The 21,320-nt window shown below is 40.3% G+C and overlaps 1 protein-coding gene across 1 annotated transcript in view; it reads right to left on the bottom strand.

Annotated features, from left to right (window-relative positions):
- Window positions 1–21,320, bottom strand: part of NPC1 (NPC intracellular cholesterol transporter 1) — a 25,874-nt gene extending 4,554 nt beyond the window's left edge. The window contains exons 1-20 of the mRNA XM_048939277.1: window positions 21,095–21,320; window positions 15,030–15,152; window positions 13,691–13,797; window positions 12,908–13,083; window positions 11,873–12,040; window positions 10,982–11,231; window positions 8,757–8,833; window positions 7,968–8,338; window positions 7,443–7,669; window positions 6,796–6,896; window positions 5,763–5,865; window positions 5,341–5,530; window positions 4,763–4,945; window positions 3,908–4,022; window positions 3,254–3,381; window positions 3,019–3,159; window positions 2,495–2,584; window positions 2,196–2,386; window positions 1,318–1,433; window positions 618–747 (exon numbers count right to left, since the gene is read on the bottom strand). Of these exons, the coding sequence (XP_048795234.1) occupies window positions 618–747; window positions 1,318–1,433; window positions 2,196–2,386; window positions 2,495–2,584; window positions 3,019–3,159; window positions 3,254–3,381; window positions 3,908–4,022; window positions 4,763–4,945; window positions 5,341–5,530; window positions 5,763–5,865; window positions 6,796–6,896; window positions 7,443–7,669; window positions 7,968–8,338; window positions 8,757–8,833; window positions 10,982–11,231; window positions 11,873–12,040; window positions 12,908–13,083; window positions 13,691–13,797; window positions 15,030–15,152; window positions 21,095–21,181 (3,074 nt within the window). The 5' untranslated portion in view covers window positions 21,182–21,320. The remainder of the gene's footprint in view (window positions 1–617; window positions 748–1,317; window positions 1,434–2,195; window positions 2,387–2,494; window positions 2,585–3,018; window positions 3,160–3,253; window positions 3,382–3,907; window positions 4,023–4,762; window positions 4,946–5,340; window positions 5,531–5,762; window positions 5,866–6,795; window positions 6,897–7,442; window positions 7,670–7,967; window positions 8,339–8,756; window positions 8,834–10,981; window positions 11,232–11,872; window positions 12,041–12,907; window positions 13,084–13,690; window positions 13,798–15,029; window positions 15,153–21,094) is intronic.

The raw sequence follows: 21,320 nt of genomic DNA, 5'->3' as shown, positions 1-21,320 counted from the left end.
TCCTGTCTTTGTGGCCTGGTGGAGGGCTGCAAAGATAAAAGGCCTGGAGCATCTTCCTTGCAAGGAAAGACTGAGTAAGGTAGGGAAAAGAAGACTGGGAGGGAGGTCTGATTAACGTTAATAATATCTAAAGGGAGGTGGGAGGCAAATGGATGAGGCCAGGCTCTTCTTGGTGCTGTAAAGCAACAGGATAAAGAGCAATAGCCTAGAACTTGAGCATAACCTGTTCCATACATGCAGAAGAACTTCCTTAGGTTAAGAGTGAAGGAGCACTGGAACAGGTTGCCCAGAGGGGTTGTGGAGTCGTCTCCTATGGAGATATCCAATACCTCTCTGGACACACCTGTGCAACCTATTGCAGGGAACCTGCTTTAGCAGGGGGGTTGGACTTGATCTCTTGAGGTCCTTTCCAACCCCTGCAATTCTGTGATCCACTCTAGCCATATAACACATCACTTTTATAAATGTATGTCTCAGAAAATCATATAAACAGGTGAGATTTAAGTGGCTTATATGAATTTTAAAGGAACACTGAATATCCACACAGAAGAGTCACACTTCCAGAGCAAACATCTTTGACATCAGTCTACAACAGATATGTGGAATAGGGCTCTTACCCTTTGCCACACTTAGGATTAGGGTTGTCAGACAGGAACATTGGCAAAAATGTCATGAAGTCTTCACCCTGTGGTCTTTGCTTGCCTTCTTGAGTCAGTGGTCGACAACGAGTGCAAGATGGATCTGTGACTGCAGAAGCACAGAAGATAGTTGGAGGTTGACAACAGGTTAAAATATTCTTTGTCTTAACACTACTAACTTCTGATTTGCAGTATTACCAGATACAAATCCATAAAAAGCATTTCTTTGGAGCATACAACTGAACAGGCCCACAGTTCTGCATTAACTTAGTCACAGGTGTTTTTTATTCCTACTAAGACAAGGTCCAAAAGACAACTGTTATTTACTTCTGCATCATCTATATCAGAACCAGTAAGAATTATATCAAACTGAAGGATCTGAACAAGAACGGGTAGTAAGCTTTTGCTGGTTTCATTACGGGTAGTAAGCTTTTGCTGGTTTCATTACACATGTAACAATCCCAGTTATTTTGGAATAGTAATCCTGTTGATCATCTAGGTGAGCTATCTTCCACCAGCAGCATGCCAGTAGAAAACAGTTAAAGGTCACTCAAACAGCAGTTCAAACAACTTAGAGTGCAACTCAAGAGACTTCTACTCACATGAAGGAAAGCTATTCACTTGACACATACCAAGAAACATTTTGTGAATGCCCTGTCAATGAGATGAATGGCAGTACCTGAAGCATTGCAGAACTGTCCTGTGGTATTGTAGACTCTGCAACAGGATGACTGTGGCTTCACCCAGTCAAAATAGTCATCAATCCAGGATGATGGGGCATAGCCTATCCTTGTGCTAACAAAATAACATACTCGTTGGTGATTTAATATTTCATTCTATAACACCTTGGATTTTTCCAGTGCTAACTTACTCTCTTTCAGCTAGTTAGGATCCAAACTCCTTACCTTACCGCATAGTCCTCTACTCCAGTACCTCACCTAAGAACTAGTTTTGCTTGTTAACAGGGCAGCTAGAAAACAGTAGGAACTTCTTTTGGAGTTCCATAGCCAACCACAACCCTCCATACCCCTTGCCCACTTCACATTACATCTTCTCCCAGCTATCACTGCCCGTTTCATCAAGCAGAGCTTCTCATTTAATTAGGAAGAAAGAAAACCACTGAACTACAGCAAAATGGATTCAGAAACTTCTTTCATTTACACTAACTGCTGTGATCCAAATGCAATTTCCACTTACAGATGCCAAAATGTTACAGATTTGTTGGGCTGGTTTATCCACATTTACAGTCTAAGCTTTCCTAGGTTTCACTTTCACTTGCAATGGCAACTACACTAAGGGGTTTTCATGAGTTTTTCCTGCAACACTTCATGATTCCTCGAAGGATCATCAAGGCCTCTTCCAAATCCAAGTACATCAGTACATCCTACTAGTTCAGACAGGATCCAGCTTCACCTAGGAGACCTGCCACAGCTTCTTCCCTTCCCCCCACCATAAACCTCAGTATACAGCGAGTACCACAGTGCCAGTTGTAGCTGACCAGTGCATCTGTTTAGATGTACATCTCTTACTTATGTAGAAAAATCATAAAATACTTACTAGCTACCAATTTCTGCAGCATTGAAGACTTGCTGGACAAGTGAATCATTATTACATCCCGTTCCACCACACACCATGTTTTGCCCTTCCAGAGAGGTGTAGTTGTGCCCTTCTTCTAGAACAAAGTAGACAGGAGGACCTGCGTGCATGTATTTACCGAGCTGTTTGAAGTAATTCACTACGTAGGAATCCTTAAAGAGAAAGCTTTCAATTACTGTTACAGAATCTTGAAGTAGCACAAGACTTCAAGCTTCAATTTCAGCTTCAAACTGAAGTGCAGAGACAGTCTTAAGACTTACATCTGGCATTGAAAGAGACTGATCGAGTCCAATCTCTACATTGTGTATCACTGCTGTACTGAACGACAGAACGCCCACAAACAAGGCAATCTGCAAAGAAAGCAGATTCAGGAAGTGAGAGCTGCATAAAAACAACAAGTTCTAGAATTTACTAAGTCAATACCAATATAAAAAGTCTCTAGCTTAAGCATGCTACCCAGGCTTAGTAGAACAGAAGCAGTAAAACTTAGGATGACAAAAGGGACTGATTTCCTAAAGAAGAATTTACACACAGAAGGCAACAGCAAAAGATATGCCTTCTGTAAATAAGCACAGTAACTTCAAGCTGAGCCAGGCACTGTTCTGCAGCAGTGTAGAGGTACTCTTGCAGGTAGGAGATCTCATTCCAATACTAATGCTGGAATAAAAGAAATGCTAGAGTTTTGTTTTGTTGCACTGAAGATATTTCTTCAGTATAGAACTTTCAGACACAGCATTCTTGCTCAAATTTAGATGGCTGCTTACTGTAAATACAGTATACATACCACTATTGGTCTCATCCAATCCTTAAGCAGATAAGGAGAATACAGGTTTTTGAAGAACAGAAATAAAATGCTCTCGGAGCGTTGGACTCCCCTCATTTCTTCACTGCCTTTGATGCAACACAGAATATCGAGTCTATTCATCTGGAAATGAATTGCAAAGTAAGCTGGTTTTAGTACAGTTCTGCAGAAGATGACATCCCTATCATGCAGAAGTTACAGACATATTCATACTCACTTCTTGGCGCCTAATATCCAAGCCCAGGAGACTTACAAAGCAGGTGACTTGAAGGATAAAATCTATGAGCACAGCCATTCCAGCAAACAGGGAGAACGTGCGAACTGCTGGCATGGTAGACAGTGTCCCTGAAAAGTGAGCCAGTTTAACAAGTAAGTTCCCTCTCCTCTTGGAGAGCCAATAGCAAATTACATTAGATGTAAACCAAACTCACTGTGAGACAGGGCTGATTTACACTTGAAGGGTGCCAGCATAAGATACGCCTCCAACACACTGAGGGTGAATCTCAAATAGAATCTATCACAGGGGCATCTTTTTTCCAAGCAGTGGAAAGATCACTGAGTGCAATGAAAGCATCAGTCTGATATTTGGTTTGTTTCCAGCACCAAATTTTCAGTTGTAGTGACAATACAGTACAAAGCTCCAGCTTTTAGTCAAAAACACATTCTGAACCTGTCAAGTTCTTCACACAGAATGTGACCTCACTGTGCCAGTCTTAGAGCCATCTCCAACTGAGAAGCTAAACTTGATTATAGCAATGAAAAAGTGAAGCTAAAACTTCCTCTAGAACTTCTGCTCTATTTGTGTTTTAGTTTTGCAGTTATTCTTAGAATATGTAAGTACAATGCAACCTCTGTAACATTTGAACCTTACCTAAGAAGAATGCCACAGTTTCAGAAAAAGATGAGAGAAACATGCTAGGTGCCACATCTCCCAGGACTCTGCCAATCTGTTTATCAAGAGTTTCACCCTCAAGACGCTCATCTCTCTGTTTTGAGAGAGAATAAATTATTAAGTTCCATGATTCCTAATAAGTTCTTTCATATGGTTTTAAAATATCCAGATATCCCAGATTATCATAGTTACCCATGCAGCATTAATAGATATTGTATTAGAGAATCAGCTTATACAAGTACAGCATAAACACTTCCCTCACTCCCACTCTTGCTGCCTTACTATAATATTGTAAGTTACATTTGAGGCAAATTCAATGCTTCAGCCCAAATCACACATTTGCCAAAAGCAGCACCAGGGTTGTGGTTTTTTTTTTTTTTTTTAAGCACATTAGCAAGCCTGTTAAGTTGGAAAGCAGATTACCCTCCCACTAAATATTATCAAAGGTTGACAGTGTGAGCATATAGTTTAGTAAATGATCACTGCTCACAATGCACTGAAATATTAAAATAGTGCAAGAGTTCTACAACTAACCAATGGAGATGTTAAAAATTCATTGATATATCCTTAGGTGCATTCCAGAAGCCAGATTAAACAAGTTAAGTATCAATCAATAGCTAAACAAGAGTAAAAGTTTTTAACTTCATTCTAGGAAGGGTGAAGAGCAATTACATATAATCCTGGCTTCCTTCCAGGCTACTAGAAACCCAATGAGAATATGGAGCTGCTCACATCAGGCTGAGCACTGGAGCACTGAAGACTTCCTACTCTAAAGTAATGTAATTCAAAAAATAAGAGATAAACATTTAAAAAACTGCACAAAACAATAAATACCTGAAGTGTCTGGACTATAATAAAAATGTTGTCCACCCCAATAGCCAGCACCAAGAAGGGAATAACTTCTGCCACAATCAGTGTCACTGGGACTCCAAAGTAACTGAAAATGCCTATGGAACATGCCACTGAGCTCAGGACAATCAGGATGCCTGCAATGCCCAGGGAGATCTTTGAATCCACCTAGAAAAGTTTTTTAATTAAAAAAGTTTTAATGACCGTTAGCCAAACCAGCATCGCCACATAAGAGACTATAACAAAGGCAGAAGATACATTCTTATGTAGAATGTAGTTAGTAAGAAGCTTACTTCTCTGGTTCTTTTGAAGAGCCAGAGTACTTAGACCTTGAGCTACAAGCCTTAAAAGTTGAAGTTAATTACACATCAACTGAAAACAGATCTAGCACAGGCTACAAAGCACAAGTGAATTGTCAGGTATAACAATACACTGCTTCCTTCAGCTCCTGCCCAAAGAGGACTCAGTGCTTTCTGACAAGATGGAACACAAGTGTTCAGCAAAACTATCTGGAGAGCTATTTAAAACTAAAGAGTTTAGAGAAATGAGAACAATAAACATACCAGCAGCCTTCCCCAGCTCTGGATATGTCCCAAAGCTATGGAGATATACACAAACATTACAACATAGCTTATTAGAACAGTGCTGACATCACTCCTGCTTTCACGATTGATTTCATCTTCAATGCTCCGTTCAGCAGAAAACGATATAGTCAAATTTGGATTATTGTAGTTCTTCAAAAAGTTAATAAACCTTAAAAAAAAAAAGGGAAGAGTCAGTCATACTTTAAAGAGTAAATAAAATGTATCAGATGAAGGGAATCTCACAACCAGTAACGGTCAGTCCTTTACATGTTATACTGTTTCTCAAAACATCCCAATTAGTTAGACCAATAAACTGCCAGTGCAGGACAGCAGTTTTGCATGCATGTATAAAAGTTGCTTTAATTTCTATATACATTTCAGAATACGAGAAGGCTACTTACTCTTTTTCCCATGCCAGTGCTTTCATTATCTTCTTGGAGTCATTGTAGTAGTTATTAACAGGAAGAGTAATAACAAGAGCAGTAGCATTATTATAGTTATCACCTGTAGAATAGAAAAAAGTACCAGGCATTATGAAATTGAACTTATATTGTAAAATAGGCAGGTGTAATTAGGTTTTAAGGGGTATTGTCCAAAGCAATTCCACCACCAGAATTCCACTGACTGTAATCTTTTCAGTCACACTGAATGCTCAAAGATGTTACTCAAACAGAAATGAGTTGGTAAGCGCTCTGGATTGCACTATAAAGGTAATCAGTATAAACCTATGACATTCATGGTACCCCAGCATTAAAGTGCTGCATGGTTAGACAAGGTGTTGTTATTTAACTAGTGCTTATGACTTAATCTGGTAAGAAACCGGATGCAGTCCTCCACATTGTACTCTTGCATGCTTAGCATTTACTCAAAGTATGTAGAAAACAATCTTCAGTTAATCATGTGCTTGACTTTAATAGCTGTTTCAAACATTTGACATATCCAGTTAAACACAATTTGATAGACAAGTTGCTTGAACAAAATTTAGTCTTTCTAATAGTCATGGAAGAGCTTCCTTTGCAAACATCTTTACCTGTTCTTAGCTGCTTTTTCAGATCAGTGACACAACTATCTCAGATGTAAGATACATGCACATCCTAGAATGTCAGCTTAAGATACTTCACATCTACTTTCTTGAAACTAGAGATCCTCAAGCAGGCTCAAAGCAGATTACACATTCACATGCATGTGGTCTAACTGAAACACGCTCGTCCTCTTAGTAAGCATTTGTCACTTCTGGAGTTGTCTGCCTTCGTTCTCAGCACTGACCTACTAGCAGTTCAGTTAAAATATCCTTACTTAGTTGAAATTTAACAAAAAAAATAAATCAAAGTTTCTCAGGAGTGCTTTTGAACAGTCACATCAGTGAGAATGCAAAATACAACAAAACAGCAAGCAATAAGGTACTGAAGATTACAACACTGTTTCATCACTTACCATCATATCCCCCCAACACCAGCCATGGAAAGACAGGTCCACCAAATGCTCCTAAGCAAGGATCGTGAAGCAAACTTGTGTCATTCAGTGATGCTGGAGCCCTGAAGAGATGACCAGCAATAATTATCAGCTTACACTTAGCAAGTGAAGCACAGCACCACCAGACAAGAACAGTAAGAAGCTGATATTTTATAACTGTCCAAAGGAAATAAGATAAATCTGCTAGTGATGCACTGTCCTTATGCTATGTTTGCCTTAAATTTAATCAGTTTTCAAAATGCCTTCTAAGCTTTTAGGGAAAGGATTGGCTTCTACCTCACTATAAACTTAAATGAAAGCTTAGCACGTGTCTTCTCCATCAGAATTCTATTTATCAGAAGTGTTTGAAACATGCTTTAAGTAAACCACAGCTAGTGGTTTAAACCAAAATTAGCCTGAAACCTCAACAAAATAACTCCCACTGAAGTACTAGGTAGAGAAATAATAAGACAAACACACTACGCTGATCTGTACTTTAACATAGTATTGTGGAATGAAAAAGGAATAACTAGTTCAAGGAGTTGGCAAGAACTAGTTAGTTTTGTCTGCCAGCATGAGAAGAATTTAGCTTGTCTACAGTTTGAAAAACACCTAATCATACTGCTTACCGAACACAATATAAGAAGTGAGTGTGATAGTCAGCATAGACAAAGAACTCATCCCCCACAGTGTGATCTAGAACAGAATGACTGTTTTGGAAGTAGTTGAGTACACTCAATATAGTGCAGTTGTTGTTGTAGGGAGCAAGAGGAGCCACACAGATGTCTTTCAGCATTACAGTTTCATTGTCAAAAGACGCAACAATGTTCACAATAGCATCTTGCAAATCAAGCACCTGAAAAAAAAGAATTGAAGTCCTTGTAAGGCAAATTCTTTCTTTCGCTATTCTTACGCGTGTGTTGTATTTCTAAAATGGCTGCATTAGCCTGCAAGCTTATCTTGAACAGAAGACACAAGGCTTATCACAAGTAAGGATTACAGCAAATAACGATTTTATAGCATGATTTCTGATGTACCTAGAGATAACTAATGACCATTTGGCTAGACACATCACCTTACAGATGGAAGACAACTCCCTACAATTACACAGCTATTAGCAGTGTTTGGGTTTTTGCTTTTGAAGTCCTAGTTACCTGATGGAGAATATCCTTATTGAGTGGAGGTCCAAAAGGCACATCTGCTCCTGATGGGTATGGTGAATAGATGTCTGGACGGCTGTTTGGGGCTTGAATAATAAGTTGTTCAGTACGAAAGAAAGGCCCAAAGTGTTTGTCAAAGTATTCCTTCTCCTTGCGGGCTTGGCTGCTTGGAGCTGACCAGAGATCTACAGGGTTCGTAGTTGCTTTAATATATACAAAGCCTGAACAGCACATAGCAATAAAGACCACAGAGAAGAGGATAACTGGGCGTGGATTTCTGACACAGAAAGCACCCCATGATGTAAATGTCATCCTTAGGCCATTCTCAAACCTTTCACCAAGCCTCTCACCACAGGTAATTTTCCCTGTAAGAAGTAAATAGGGAACGTGTGAGTAATCAGTTTGATCAGTTTGAAAGAAGCATTTGCACTGACAGCCAGATGCTGGGATTAACCTTTTACTGGGGTCAAGGGCCAGAAGCCAGCTCATAATTACACTGCTTCTTCTAATGCAAGAAGATACAAAGCACTCTAGAACTTCATAGAAATATTACTACACCCATAATCTGGGCAGCAAGGGCTTCTTGTATCCAGTATCTTGCATCCAGTAAAATAGAGTTAAGTACTATTGCAAACCTAAAGCAATACTAGGCAAACAATTTAAATATAGTACTTTAGGAATAGATTATATGGGCTAGTAAAGCTAAAAGTCTCAAGTCTACCCATAGAAGTAGATGAATTTAAGCCAATTTTAATAAATCTGATGCTTTCATCCAAGACATACCATTATCACGATGAGAGTTCACAGAAAAGGCTACATTACTGTCAATTGGTGTATACTCAGAGACAAAATGCCGCCTCCTGTCAGAGAAAAAGACTGTGTTACTCTAATTCCACAAGATTCCTTGCACATGTACAGCAGAAATAGTTTCCAATGCTAGTAGTGAATTGGGCATATGACTCACCCAGAAAGCTTAGACATCTTCCTTCCATCCTCAGTCAGTCAAGTTGACTGAGATGTCCTGCTAATTTTATTACTCTGCTATAATCATTGTAAGGTTCTCTCTACTGCGAATGCTACTGGTGTTCTAAACTTTACATAGAGAATATATTCTTGATCCAAGCTAGAAAAGCTTAAGACAGCTGACAAGGCTGCAGTCTGTTCAGAAGGATTAAAAGAGCTTGATCCCCAGCAAGAGATATCCACATTAGAAATATTTGACTTCAGTAATAGCTTAAGTTACAAACACTCAGGCTAACAAAATAACAAAGTGACGCAAGAAGAAAAAGCATTATTTTTCTGTCCTGAAGGCAGAACACTTATAGTTGACCTATATTGCTTATGGTCTTATCTAATACCTAGAGCAGGAGATAAGCACTACACTCCTCATAGCAATCTCATCAATAGGCATCCAAATTAGGGACAGGTATTTTTGGCTATGAATCAGACATATTGAATACTCTCACTGTTTCAGTTAGTTTGCCACGTTGTTTAACAAGTTTACCAGACAAGGCTAGTAAGCACGGCATAAGTTTGTTATACACACTTGTCCACAGAGATTCAAATATAATTACACAGCAATTTTAGATTCCTAGTCATAACTGAACAACATTAAAGCTGCACAGAAAAACACAACCCTGCTTAAGGATGTCAGGCAGTTGAACCCTCAGGAAAATGCTATCAAGAAATATTAATAGGCTTCCATTGCTCATGATGGCTAGTACAACCACACCAAAGCATTTCTAACATAGCTGCTTCTGATTTTACTAGAGAGCACTGTGTAGCACAGAGAAAGTGCTTGCTATATATTACTTCACAAAATGCTATAATCACAGGAAGCTCAGTGTTAGTATTTTCAGAACAGGAGGATAGAGAAAAGCAGCCAAGCAGCACTATCTGTATTAGGGCAGCGATTGTTTTGGTACAGGCATTAGCCTAAACATACATTCCAGTTAGTCTGCTATAACTGCATGTGGCCACCAATATCTGATATTGCTGTCTCCAAGTGATTATGAGTTGAGTTTCTGCAAGTTAATTATCTTCAAGAAACTTTCATTTCAGTGATTCTTCCCCCAGCCACATGTCTTGACAAAGTAGGATGGGGAGAATACAAATACTTTGTTTAATATCTAACAACAGCCAGAAGTAGCAGAGGTTTTAATGAAATAGCCTCTCCATCACTGGAATTTCTTAAGTCACTTCTATTACTTCATGAACAACATAGTTTGAGGAAAAAAACAGGATAGCACTTTATTTACTTATATGGAGGCTCTCTTGTAGCACATTTGACTTACCTAAAAATGTGTACTTTAGGATTAATAGAAATATGAAGCCCCCTGAAACTGTTTAGAGCATCAAGAACAGTTCAACAGTGAGAAGCATGAGCTTGTTTAAATGTAGTTGCTGTAGACAAGATATTAGTGAACTAAACTGGTTTTAAGCACTTGTAAGTATGTGTATATGTAAGTAAAGCCTCTTGGCTTCTAGAGTTTGACATGATTGTAGTTTACTTCACTCCTGGAAGGCAGTTCTTTGATGTCTTAATTGATACCATCCAAAAAAATGATACAGTTCAAGTGAGACTTTACTCCTTACCACAGAAGCCTTATGTCAAACAGGGGAAGCAAATACACACATTTGCTCAGATTTTCATAAGCATGAACTCAAGTATGCAAGTCTTATGCAACTGCACGCGGCCACCAATATCAGACATTGCTCTCCCCAGTAACTGTGTGTTGAGTTCCATAATTATACTATGAAAGTTGAAAGTTAGCCTAACTTGGTCCGAAGCTAGGCAGCAAATGAAAGTTTCATATCAGCTCAAACCTTCTGTATTCACTTCCTACAACATACTTTGTAGTATTCAAACAGCCACTGCAAGCATAAGCATCTGCCATACAACACAGCTTTAGGCTAGGTGATCCCAGAAGCATAAGCATTCCGTACAAGGCAAAGTTTTCACAGAAAAAGCAAGTTACTTTCAGAGCTGTACATCTTAAGTGTTTTACCTGTAACACCAGACTCCAAAAACTAGAGCAAAAAATATGAGTAGAAACCCCATGTAAGAGATCCACATGATGATATATACAGCGTCCAAACCAAATAAAAGCCAAGGAACAGGTAATGGAGGGGGCTGAGGTTTCGGACCACAAACAATTGAACAGTCTTGACAGCTGCACGGTCCTGTCGAATCATCCACAGACTCATTACAGCCTTTGGTAGCATTGTTCATAGGATTCATTCCATGGACAGGAACATCTATGAAATACCAAAGTCACACATGCAGAGTCAGTTTACAAGGTAAAAAAATAAATAAATGTAGTTTTACAATACAAGCTTCCTAGTTTAATGAATGAACCCTTTACATGAAAGTCCACTTCATAAGCAGTAGCTTTTCTCAGTCCTGTAGCAGATAAAACTATTGCTTTCCTGCATGCAGGCACTAACTCAGATGTGTATACCTAGTAATCATGTTCTTAGAACACTTTAATCTGAAGAACTAACAAGCACTCCTACCAGCCCTAACAGTAAGCTGTCATGCACCCCTTGCCCTCATCTGTTCAGACTGAGGAATAGAACAACTTCCTTATAAAAACCATGAAAGATTAGGGCACTGCCCTATATTTCCAAAGAATACAAACTACCCAGTTTTTCAAGATCAGTCCATCTCTCGATGAGTTTTAGGCATCTACAGTAATAAGTTGAATAGAAAACAATTACAACTTTCAAGAAAAAAAAAAAAAAGGTAAGATTCAGCTTAGGTTATATTGCTTTGAAAGCCTGAATGTGGATACTCATCACTGGGCAGCCATTTGATGAGTTAACATACTGACTATTGCATACAGCCCACGACAGAAGATTCACAGCCAATTCTTATTTTTTCTGCTTCTTTTTTTTACCTGAGAAGATAGGAATAATGCTGAAAGGAGTTTGCCCATTATCTTTACTGAACATGTATTCAATCCAGTTGGTAGCGTTGCAGTCCTTGGCATCCTTTCCACACAGCAGCCCCAATGCCTTAACATTACTTGATGGAGCCTCCACATCTTTGCAGGCATTATACATTTCTAGAAAGAATGTATGAAGACAGAAGTAATTAAATCAGTACTAGCACTTGAACAAGTATTCTGAATTTGGGAACTAAGTGAAGACTCATCAAGTTAAAAAAAAAAATGCTTATAGCTTTCAAGAGGAAACGTTGTAAGATAGCAAAGTAATGCTTTCAGCTTTATTTACAGCAATCAAGGTTACAGTGTTTTGCTTCAGCTATCTTAATTTAAGCAGGCCAGCTGCATCTCCACTGCACTACCAGAACCTTCTTTATTATATCATGTTCCTTTTAGCAATATGAAGTGTCTCTTCTGGGAGAGGTTATGACTGAGACAATACTTTTGACCCCTTGGCTATAAGTCACTTTCAAATGCCTCAACTTATTTACAGGTCACTGTACAAAAAACAAGAGACCAAATTAATTCTTCATGTTTGTTATAAAACTAAAATATAAACTAAATCACCTGTTTTTAAGAAAAAAATACTTGCATTTAGTAAGAAACTATAATAGTATCTTTTCACAGTGAAATAATCTATGTGACTCAGAAATAAGGTACAAACAACACAGTACAAACTTCATATAGGTGAGTTAGCATATTAGGCATGCTTGTGATACTCAGAAACAATTTTCCTTTTCTGAAGATAAAGTCAATGTTATCAGCTATTAGAAGTCACAGACGTTCAGCCTCAGCTGAGCCTTCGAAAAAACAAGTGTCAGCATAATGTCTCCTATCAAATCTAGATGTTTCAAAGGAGACCTATGGCATCTATTTGATGCCTTGTACTACAGAAGACAGTTGTCCCCTGTTCACCTCCCAACATATCCTGAAAGAGGCTTGCTCCTGTTACCTTGATAAAAGAGCATCAGCACACTGTTTACTGACCATTTGCAAAGCGTTCCCCAATGAAGTACTGCAGCTCTGTAATGCTACTTTTGTTTTCTTTTGAAACTGGATCATAATAAGGTATGGTGCTTGTAACATTCAAGAACTCAGACTGATTTGGACTGCAAGTCAGTTCACAGAAGAGGTTAATCAAGTTGTAGAAACATGATGGACACCTGGGTAGGAAAGTTAATGAACAGCAATCAGATTAAGAGGTAAAAATGAAGCATATCTGATTCAACTTACACACCAACTGTAAACATTCTGCTCAGCGCTAAATAAAAACTTCAAGTGCTTTGTTTTATCATATTAATATATAAAAATTGAATACACTTAAAAAAGTAGTTGCCCAAACAACAATTGCTGCTTAAAGTTGTTTCATATTCTTCAGTCAGAAGTATCAACATTACTTACTAGAAAATTCCACCTACCTCAAATAGCTGCTACAAGCAACAGTTGACAATTAAAAAGAAGCTTAACTGCTGCTACTAGAAAGGCTGAACAGTACTCTGTCATCCTCTTCTGAAGAAGACTTCATTACAAATGCAGTAGCTCAAGACAAACTAAATTAGCGTTAATGCTACCAACTCACTCAGTCCAGACCGTAAGAAATCGCTTCACAGAGTTAAAGTTTTCTGACAGAGATAAGAAAGTCTTTCCAAGAGCTCACTGCAATAAGCCTTAAAATGAAATTACCACATGTACAGTTTGCTTCATCTGAAGTGTCCTGATGTGCTTTCTAATTTTAAAAAGCTCTGGCTGCTTTGCCATTCATTAGCATACCTGGAAAGAAACTGCAAAGGCAGCTGCAAGTTGTTTTTCAAAGTCTGAAGCTGAAGGATATCACAGCAAGTACTGACATTGCCAAAGAATAAACCTGGACAGAGTTCCTAAAATATAAACAATACTGAGATTATCACAAGGGAAGGAAGGAAAAGCATGCTTAAAATCTCAAAACTCATTGAAGTTTTATTTCAACACATTGCAGAACATAATTGTTGTGGGAGATGAATGAAAGAATCAGTCCAGCCAGTAAAACTCATTAGAGAATATGGATGGAAGAATCATTTGTACTATTCAGGGTATCATTTCCTTTAAGAAGCTCTTTCAGATGATCTTTAGTCACCAGGGTCTATATATAGAATGATAATCGTATTTGAGAGTCCATCAGTAAGAGGACAACACATTTACCCAACTCTGAAGTATTCCTGCAGCTTATCCTTCAATGCATCTCCTGAACAGCATCAAATTCAAGTCTCAGAAGACAAGCCACTAAGCAGAATCACCAAATACATGGAAGAACTATTTAATATCCAGTTTACAGAAAAGAAATGCATTTATTTTAACACTAGTGTTATCCATACTGCACATTTCTTGTATGTTATTAAGTCCTCCAAAAGCGTAACGTAGCCAGCTCACCTACATATTTAATTTGTTACTGCCATTACTGCCAACAGCCAAGCCATTACTTTGTAGTTATTCCACACTAAGGCCTCAAATCACCATCTGCCAGAAGACGAGTCTGGCAATATCACCTTATGTTGGGCATCAAATCCAGAACATATTTGAACTTCAGTTTTGTTCATTTTGGAAACAAAAACTCCGATAGGGAAACACTCTAATACTAGGCACAGCTACAGAAACAAAACTTGAACAAGGTTTGCTCCATTTGAATGACTGGTGTCAGTTACTGCCTTCCTAATTAAGGAAGGAATCAGAACCATTATCTGCCAGAATAGAATTTTAGTCTTCTTTAGAAATACAAAAGACATAACTGATAAACATCACAAATCAGAGTCCTAAAAACAGTGTGCAAGTGCTCAAAGCACTGAGAAAATAAGCAGGAAAGTGCAGCATTCCTCTATTTAGGATTTTTGTGAAAGTTTGTATGTGGATCACATGGTTTGGAGGCATCTCATATATATGAATAGAAACAGCAGTCTATCACCTCCACACAGCTGGGGCTACAAGCTAGATCTGAGAAATGAGAGAATCAATGTTCACCTTCCAAAAAAGTGAAAATTAGATAGCTAGAAGTCACAGTGCAGGTCCAACGAAACCCAAAACAGAACTCTCAAGTACAAGAGAAGTTCTTTTCAGTGGATGTACAGAAGCAGCTCACCTGCATCAAGTCATAGCCATCCTCTGGTAGAGCTATAGGTGGTCCATCATAAGCACAGTTGTATCTCTTGTCTCCAGATGCAATTCCACATTCTCCATACCAGACGCACTGTTGTGGAAGTACCTAAATCAACATGAGGAACCTGATTAGCAGCAAGGAATAATTATTTTTTCAACTACTAGATAGTTTGCACATTACTATTCCAACAGCCATTTATAGTCCAGATTAGATAACTTCTTGTAATTCAAATATACATGCTACAGAAAGCATCCATCAAGAAAAGCATGTATTGACACAGCATGCATGAACAGCGTTGCATCTCCAGCTCAGTGTTTCACCCCTCTCTGCCCAGCCACTGACAGCATTATTCTTAAGTGCTAGAGTTATTGAAGAAAAACCTAAACCAATACTTGCAAAGTATTCCCAAATAAAAGGAAAAAAACAGTTTCTTTATGTAGAACAACGCACGTGATTAGGGGGTTAAACTTATTTCAGTGTGAGTCAGTGAACATGAAGAGAAGTACATTATTCACGTGTAATGTTTTCAGTTCTCTCTACAACCTTTTAGTCCTTCTTGCAAATCCATCCACTCACTGACAGATTTGGGGGAAGTAACAGCATAAGAGAATTCCAAAACAGGACTTCGCAGCTCTGCATTCACCACAGAATGTCATTTATTGCAAGAAACTGAAGGGATGCCCTCCATTAACTCTTGTGCTCAAAAACATGCTGCATCCAAACCGGGAAGGCCAAGCAGCATTTTAGAAATCCCTACATCTGGAGAAAAATTCCAATCAGTTCTTTACTGTACGCATAAAATGAAGGAAGTTGAAAGAGCACAGCTGCACCTTGACTGCATTGCATTTCTGTTCAGAAGTGCTTGTACTGAGACATCTGAATCACTAAATCAGAGTATTTATCCTTAAAATTAAAACCTTTAAGAAAGAATGCCACAACACACTTTTTATAGTGAAAGCTATAGAGAACAGCTCCAGAGTTTTGCTAAACACCTGGGCTGCAAGCAGAATGTGGACTGCATAAACATTTACTGTGTTTCTGCAAGCACACAAGCATCAGAAGACTGCATGGTACGGTTTAAAAGATAACTGACCTATTTTTATCTCCTGAACAACCTTGACTTCACATCTGTAGAAACACCATATGCTTATGCAGCAAGGACAGACTGCTGAGCTGCGCACTTGACCATGAATAAAACTGTTTACTGACCAGGGAGGCCCCTGAAAGGCTGCATTCATCATATCCTAGAGCTATCTATGATTACAATAGCGCTTCCACGACATCCATTTCTATGCTGAATCACACCAAATTCTTTGCAAAAGCATACTGGTAATTGGATTCTTGTGACTGATAAACACCTGTTGACCCGAACTTGTTGGTTTCCCCCTTTAACTTCACCTAGGAAACACAGCCCAAACCCAAGACACTCACTGTAAACCAGAGGGTTCAGAATTCAATCTGAGTACCACACGTCCAGACTGCTACTTGCATTTCTTCTAGCTAAACCTGGAACCAGCTGTTAAGTATTCCCATATTCTTATACACAAGCTGGCACGCATCCCTTAAAAATCACATTCTAAACACTAGATGTTTAACATCCAGCATAAGCCAAGACTGGTAAATTCTGCTGTTTTTACCAATGTTATCTCTATTTTAAGTTATCAATTCCTCGGTTATAACTACACAGGCACAACAAAATCAAATACAGACTGTATTATAGACAACTACGTGATAATAAATTCACCTGTAAGCCTTTCTACTGTCATTCCAGGATGAAACATAAAGCAGCTTCCTTGCACAAGAAGTCATGCAACAAGAAGCATTCAGCTAAAAACATGAGAAAATAAAGCAAGACAAGGTATTTTGGCTTAGTTGTAAGATTATACTTGTAACTTGAACATACAACTTAAAGCCCCATTACTGAAGTTTGAGGCAGATAAAACTTACAGTGGAAAAAAACAACACACTTCCCTCAGACTTTTGGCCTGTTTAGAGAAGGTGAATGTGTCAGTTACCTGTAATACATCACTTAGACCTAGAACTGTAACTTATAAAACTTCATTCTACTTCCGTGTAAACACTAATAATCCAATTCCAGTGAACAGATACTCATGATGTGACCCAGCAGGATGTCACTAAAAGGAGTCTGAATTACCTCCCCAGACTAACAGGGCTCTGGCGTTACCCGATTTACAAGAAATGGGTCAGTATGCATAAAAGCCAATCAAATCATTTGAAGTCATCAGTTAAAAGTCAGCAACACAGCTCTCAGACAGTGGCAATTCAACAGCAGGCTCACCTCTGAATCAGCTACAAAGTACAGGAGAGGGCTGGGCTCCTGGTTTTCAGAGAGCAAACAGGGATACTACTAGTCATTAAATAACTACTTTATCACTGATAAGATGGAGCTGAAAGTTCTTTCCCGAAGCCCTGTAACAAAGGCTAAGTCAGAATAAATACTTTGTTCTCTCCACTCTTCCAGAGAAGCATTCCTTCACAGGTAGGAAAGGATACAGATGAGTAATCGTTATTGTAAATAAGTCACAGAGAACAAAGCTACTGCTTGTAGACTCAGGTTTTCAAATAACTTCATCATACTTAAATGTGCAAAAGTTCCCCTGGTCCCAGGATACAAGAAGATATGCTATACTGAACCAAATTCCCTCCTAAACAATGCAAGATACTCCAGAAAGCTCCACTGCAAGTATTTGGGAAGACCACATCAAGTCCTCAGTATTGTGAAATGAGACTTCCATTAGTACTTTTCCAAGCAACAGAAAGTTAGCTTTGAATTAAAGCCGTTTTCCCCTGCCCAGCAGAGTTCAGAAACCACCTAGCACTACCACTATCCTCCCATAATACCCAGAGCTGAGGAAAGTAAATTCCTACTTCTGGTAGAACTATTCTGTCTAAAGAGAAGCTTCACTTCGGGTCTGGGCTCCAGGGATCCCAATAATAAACTTGCACACAAGCACATATTAGCATTCCATGACTATCAGCAACACTCTACACAGGTTCTGCTACAACTTTCCTGTTCCCAGGCATTATCGTTTGTTTGTAACAGAACTGGCATTTCAACAGACCATAAACACATTTACTTCGGTCCAAGTTTCTTCAATAGCACGTCGAAACAAATCCATAACCTTCAATGCTTCCAGAAACATTAGCCATCAGCAATGATTATGTAGCTGTGAAGCATACAAAGAACAACAACATCCCTGTATACAGAAACAGAGACTACTTGTAACTCTACAAATTCCAGAAAACAAAAGAACTTTGTTTGGCTCCCCAAACTAAGATTACTAATGTATGGAAAAGTCAGCAGCATCAGGTACAGCTGTTTCCCCCTTTCTTCATCTAACATAGTACATTTGAGATATTATATGGCAAGACAAGCAATTCCAAAGAATAATATACTTCCCACTCTACCTCCATTAATACCTAGTCCATATCACCCTTCATAGTGGATATGATGCCCTGGCTTGAAGAACTGAACTCTAAGGGAACATGGTACTATGCCATCTTTAATAAACGTAGCATCGGCTTATGGAGGCAGGTGACAAGTCCATAGATCTGCCCACTATCTGACAGCTCTCCCTATCACAGGGGGTCCCTGGACTAAAGAAAACTATACAGGTTTCTAGTTCTTACACTGTCTCTTCCAGTCCTCTGTACAAAAGCAACCAATCCGGAGACAAGCTCAGTCAGCTAGGTTCCTCTTGTACCTTTGCCCACAAGTAAGTGACTGTTCCCCTCTGGAAGGAAAAATAATTAGGTACTCCTGGTCAGGCAAAGCAAGTCCTAGCTCTGGAGTTACTCAAGCACATCGCAGGAACATGACAGTCCAGTAGGAAGAAAAAGCTACAGTAATTATGGTAGTTGAGTATCTGGGAAAGCAGGCTGGTGTTAACTGACAGTGACTTGATTTTATTGGGGGAACAGACAGATGCACTACTACTGTGTGCACAGTCTGAAAGCACAAGGCCCCAACAGCATTGGCACAAGAAAATATCTGTGATGCCCTACAGAGGAACAGTAAGGACACCTAGACGGAGTGTTTTGGCTACTTGGACGGTCAAGCACTGTTCCACTCATTCACCTCAGGCATCTCTCCGCTCCTAAGACACCTTCCTCACTTTCCATCCAGAATGACAACGAACAAGTCACTCCTGATTTTCCAGGAAGCATCTACTCTTACCGTTCTGTTGAGAAGTTATGCTGCCACCCCTGACATGCAGGTTCCTTCACAGAGGCATTTCAGACCTTCCCACCATAGGCCACACACAAAACTGCAGGTCACCTGACAAGGCTGGGACTGAGCAGCACCAGCCACTAATGCCCATCAGTAAGGATTTCAGAAACATTTAAGTTAATCTCACCTTGTAGCTTGGGAGCCCAGTTACTGATGGGAAACAGTGTCCAGCCTTGCTTAACCACTAATTGACAGCCTATGTTTTGGTATAATTGCCAACTGCATCAGCTGACATTAAGCACACAAAATGCCATCTAGCATATTAAAAAGTTGATAAGAGAACAAGAATTTAAGAGGCTTGGTATTCTTTACTCCTTAACTTAAAGAAATTACAATCCACACTCAAAAAAAAAAAAAACAGGAATAAAAGAGCCAAGGCTCTCAATGCAGCTCTTACATGGGTAGTTAGCTCCCAGCCAGCAGCAGGTTACTTGACACAAGTTTGGCCCACACCACAACTGAAAGCATGAAAACATTCTACCAGCATGCTTGAGAGGGAATGAGTTAACCTTCAGAAAGCTTCTTTTCGGCAAGCAAGCACTATACAGGTACAGCCTAGTTGGAGATCTAGCTTCTCTCTGAGACATATCAAGGTCTACTTCTGGAATGTTAGGATGTAAAAAAAAAAAAAAAAAACAAAAAACACATAACAGCAAAGATTTCAAGTCAAGTTTGTTTTCATTCCCCTACTCTGCCACTCGAATTTTGCCTTCTTACATTAGACATACAGGCTTCAGTCTTGTAAAGTCACTTTGTCATGTTAACCTCTTGTAAACCACAAAGCCACATCCCCTACAAGATCCTGTAGAGATCAACAAGGCCCTTCCGCAATGGAACTTCTTTCACACTCCTGGTGGGAGGAGGATGTTGAGCTATAGAAGTACAGTATCTCTTCGGTCCTGCCCAGCCCAGGGCACACTTCATCCCTATGTTGTTCAGTATGTCCTTCCAAAACCATTACAGAAAGGAGTGCTTGGAAGGTGCAAAGACTATCAGCTACCCACCTGGAGACCACGAGTCACCAATGAACAACCCAGCTTCTCTGGAAGGAGTTTCTTGCTTTCTGCTCAATCTCCAAGGAGGAGCAGAGGCTGCTACCACAGGAGAGCCTCAGCACACACAAGGTGACCAACTCGGCAGTTTAAAGTGAGCTCGGTATAAACCCTGACTTCGTGCATTTCTAAGTCAGTTAGAGAAGAAAAAGATGACACTGAGGTGTACAAGATAGTTTGTTTCTCAAGAGCATGTCAGAGCATCTCACTGCCGCCTTGAACAACGAGGCAAACAAACTGACCGAGAAAGGGATTAAGGTGTTCCCATTCCACCCCACAGCAACTTAGCAAAGGAATTCCAACTCGTAGCAGACAGAAGCGCGCACACGCCTATCAATAGCAGGGCTCACAGGGAGCTGCCACCTTCCGCAGTAAACACTCGCAGCAAGCCGCGCCAGGCACCGGTGACACTCGCAATGCTCCGCGCGGGCACGTGACTGCACGGCTACTCACACGCACCCGGCATTGCATAACAGGGCGCATCTCGGCAGCCAGCATCCGGACAGCTGCCGCTTTCTGCAGCAGCAGGGCACAAAGCTCGCTCAGCCCGCACGGCTCAGCTTGCTTTCTGGGCCGCCGGGCCCCCAGGCCAACCGCAGCCACGCACCCGGCAGTGACACCGCGCAGCCCAGCCGCCGACGCCCCACGGCCCCTCCGGCGGCCTCACACCGCAGCCCGAGCGCGGGCAGGCAGGAGCCCGGCTCCAGCTGAACCGGCGCTGTTCCCCCCCCGCGCCCCCATACCTGTGCTGGGGACAGCAGCAACAGGAGGAGGAGAAAGACGAGCAGGCGGCAGGTGCCCGGCCCGGGGCTGCCTTGCGGGCCCCCCATGGCGACGCAGCAGCGGGCGACAGCGAAGAGAGACAGAGGGAGAGAAAGAGAGACGGCCGCGCAGGTCCGGAAGGGCAGCTCCCGCCAGGCCGGGCGGTGCTACAGTCCCGCCGGGGGCCGCTTCCAGCCCGCCGTGGGG

This window comes from Lagopus muta, chromosome 3 (assembly GCF_023343835.1).
Source record: "Lagopus muta isolate bLagMut1 chromosome 3, bLagMut1 primary, whole genome shotgun sequence".
NCBI lineage: Eukaryota > Metazoa > Chordata > Aves > Galliformes > Phasianidae > Lagopus > Lagopus muta.
The sequence above is the reverse complement of the archived record's forward strand: the minus strand, read 5'-3'. Positions and strand labels throughout refer to the sequence as shown.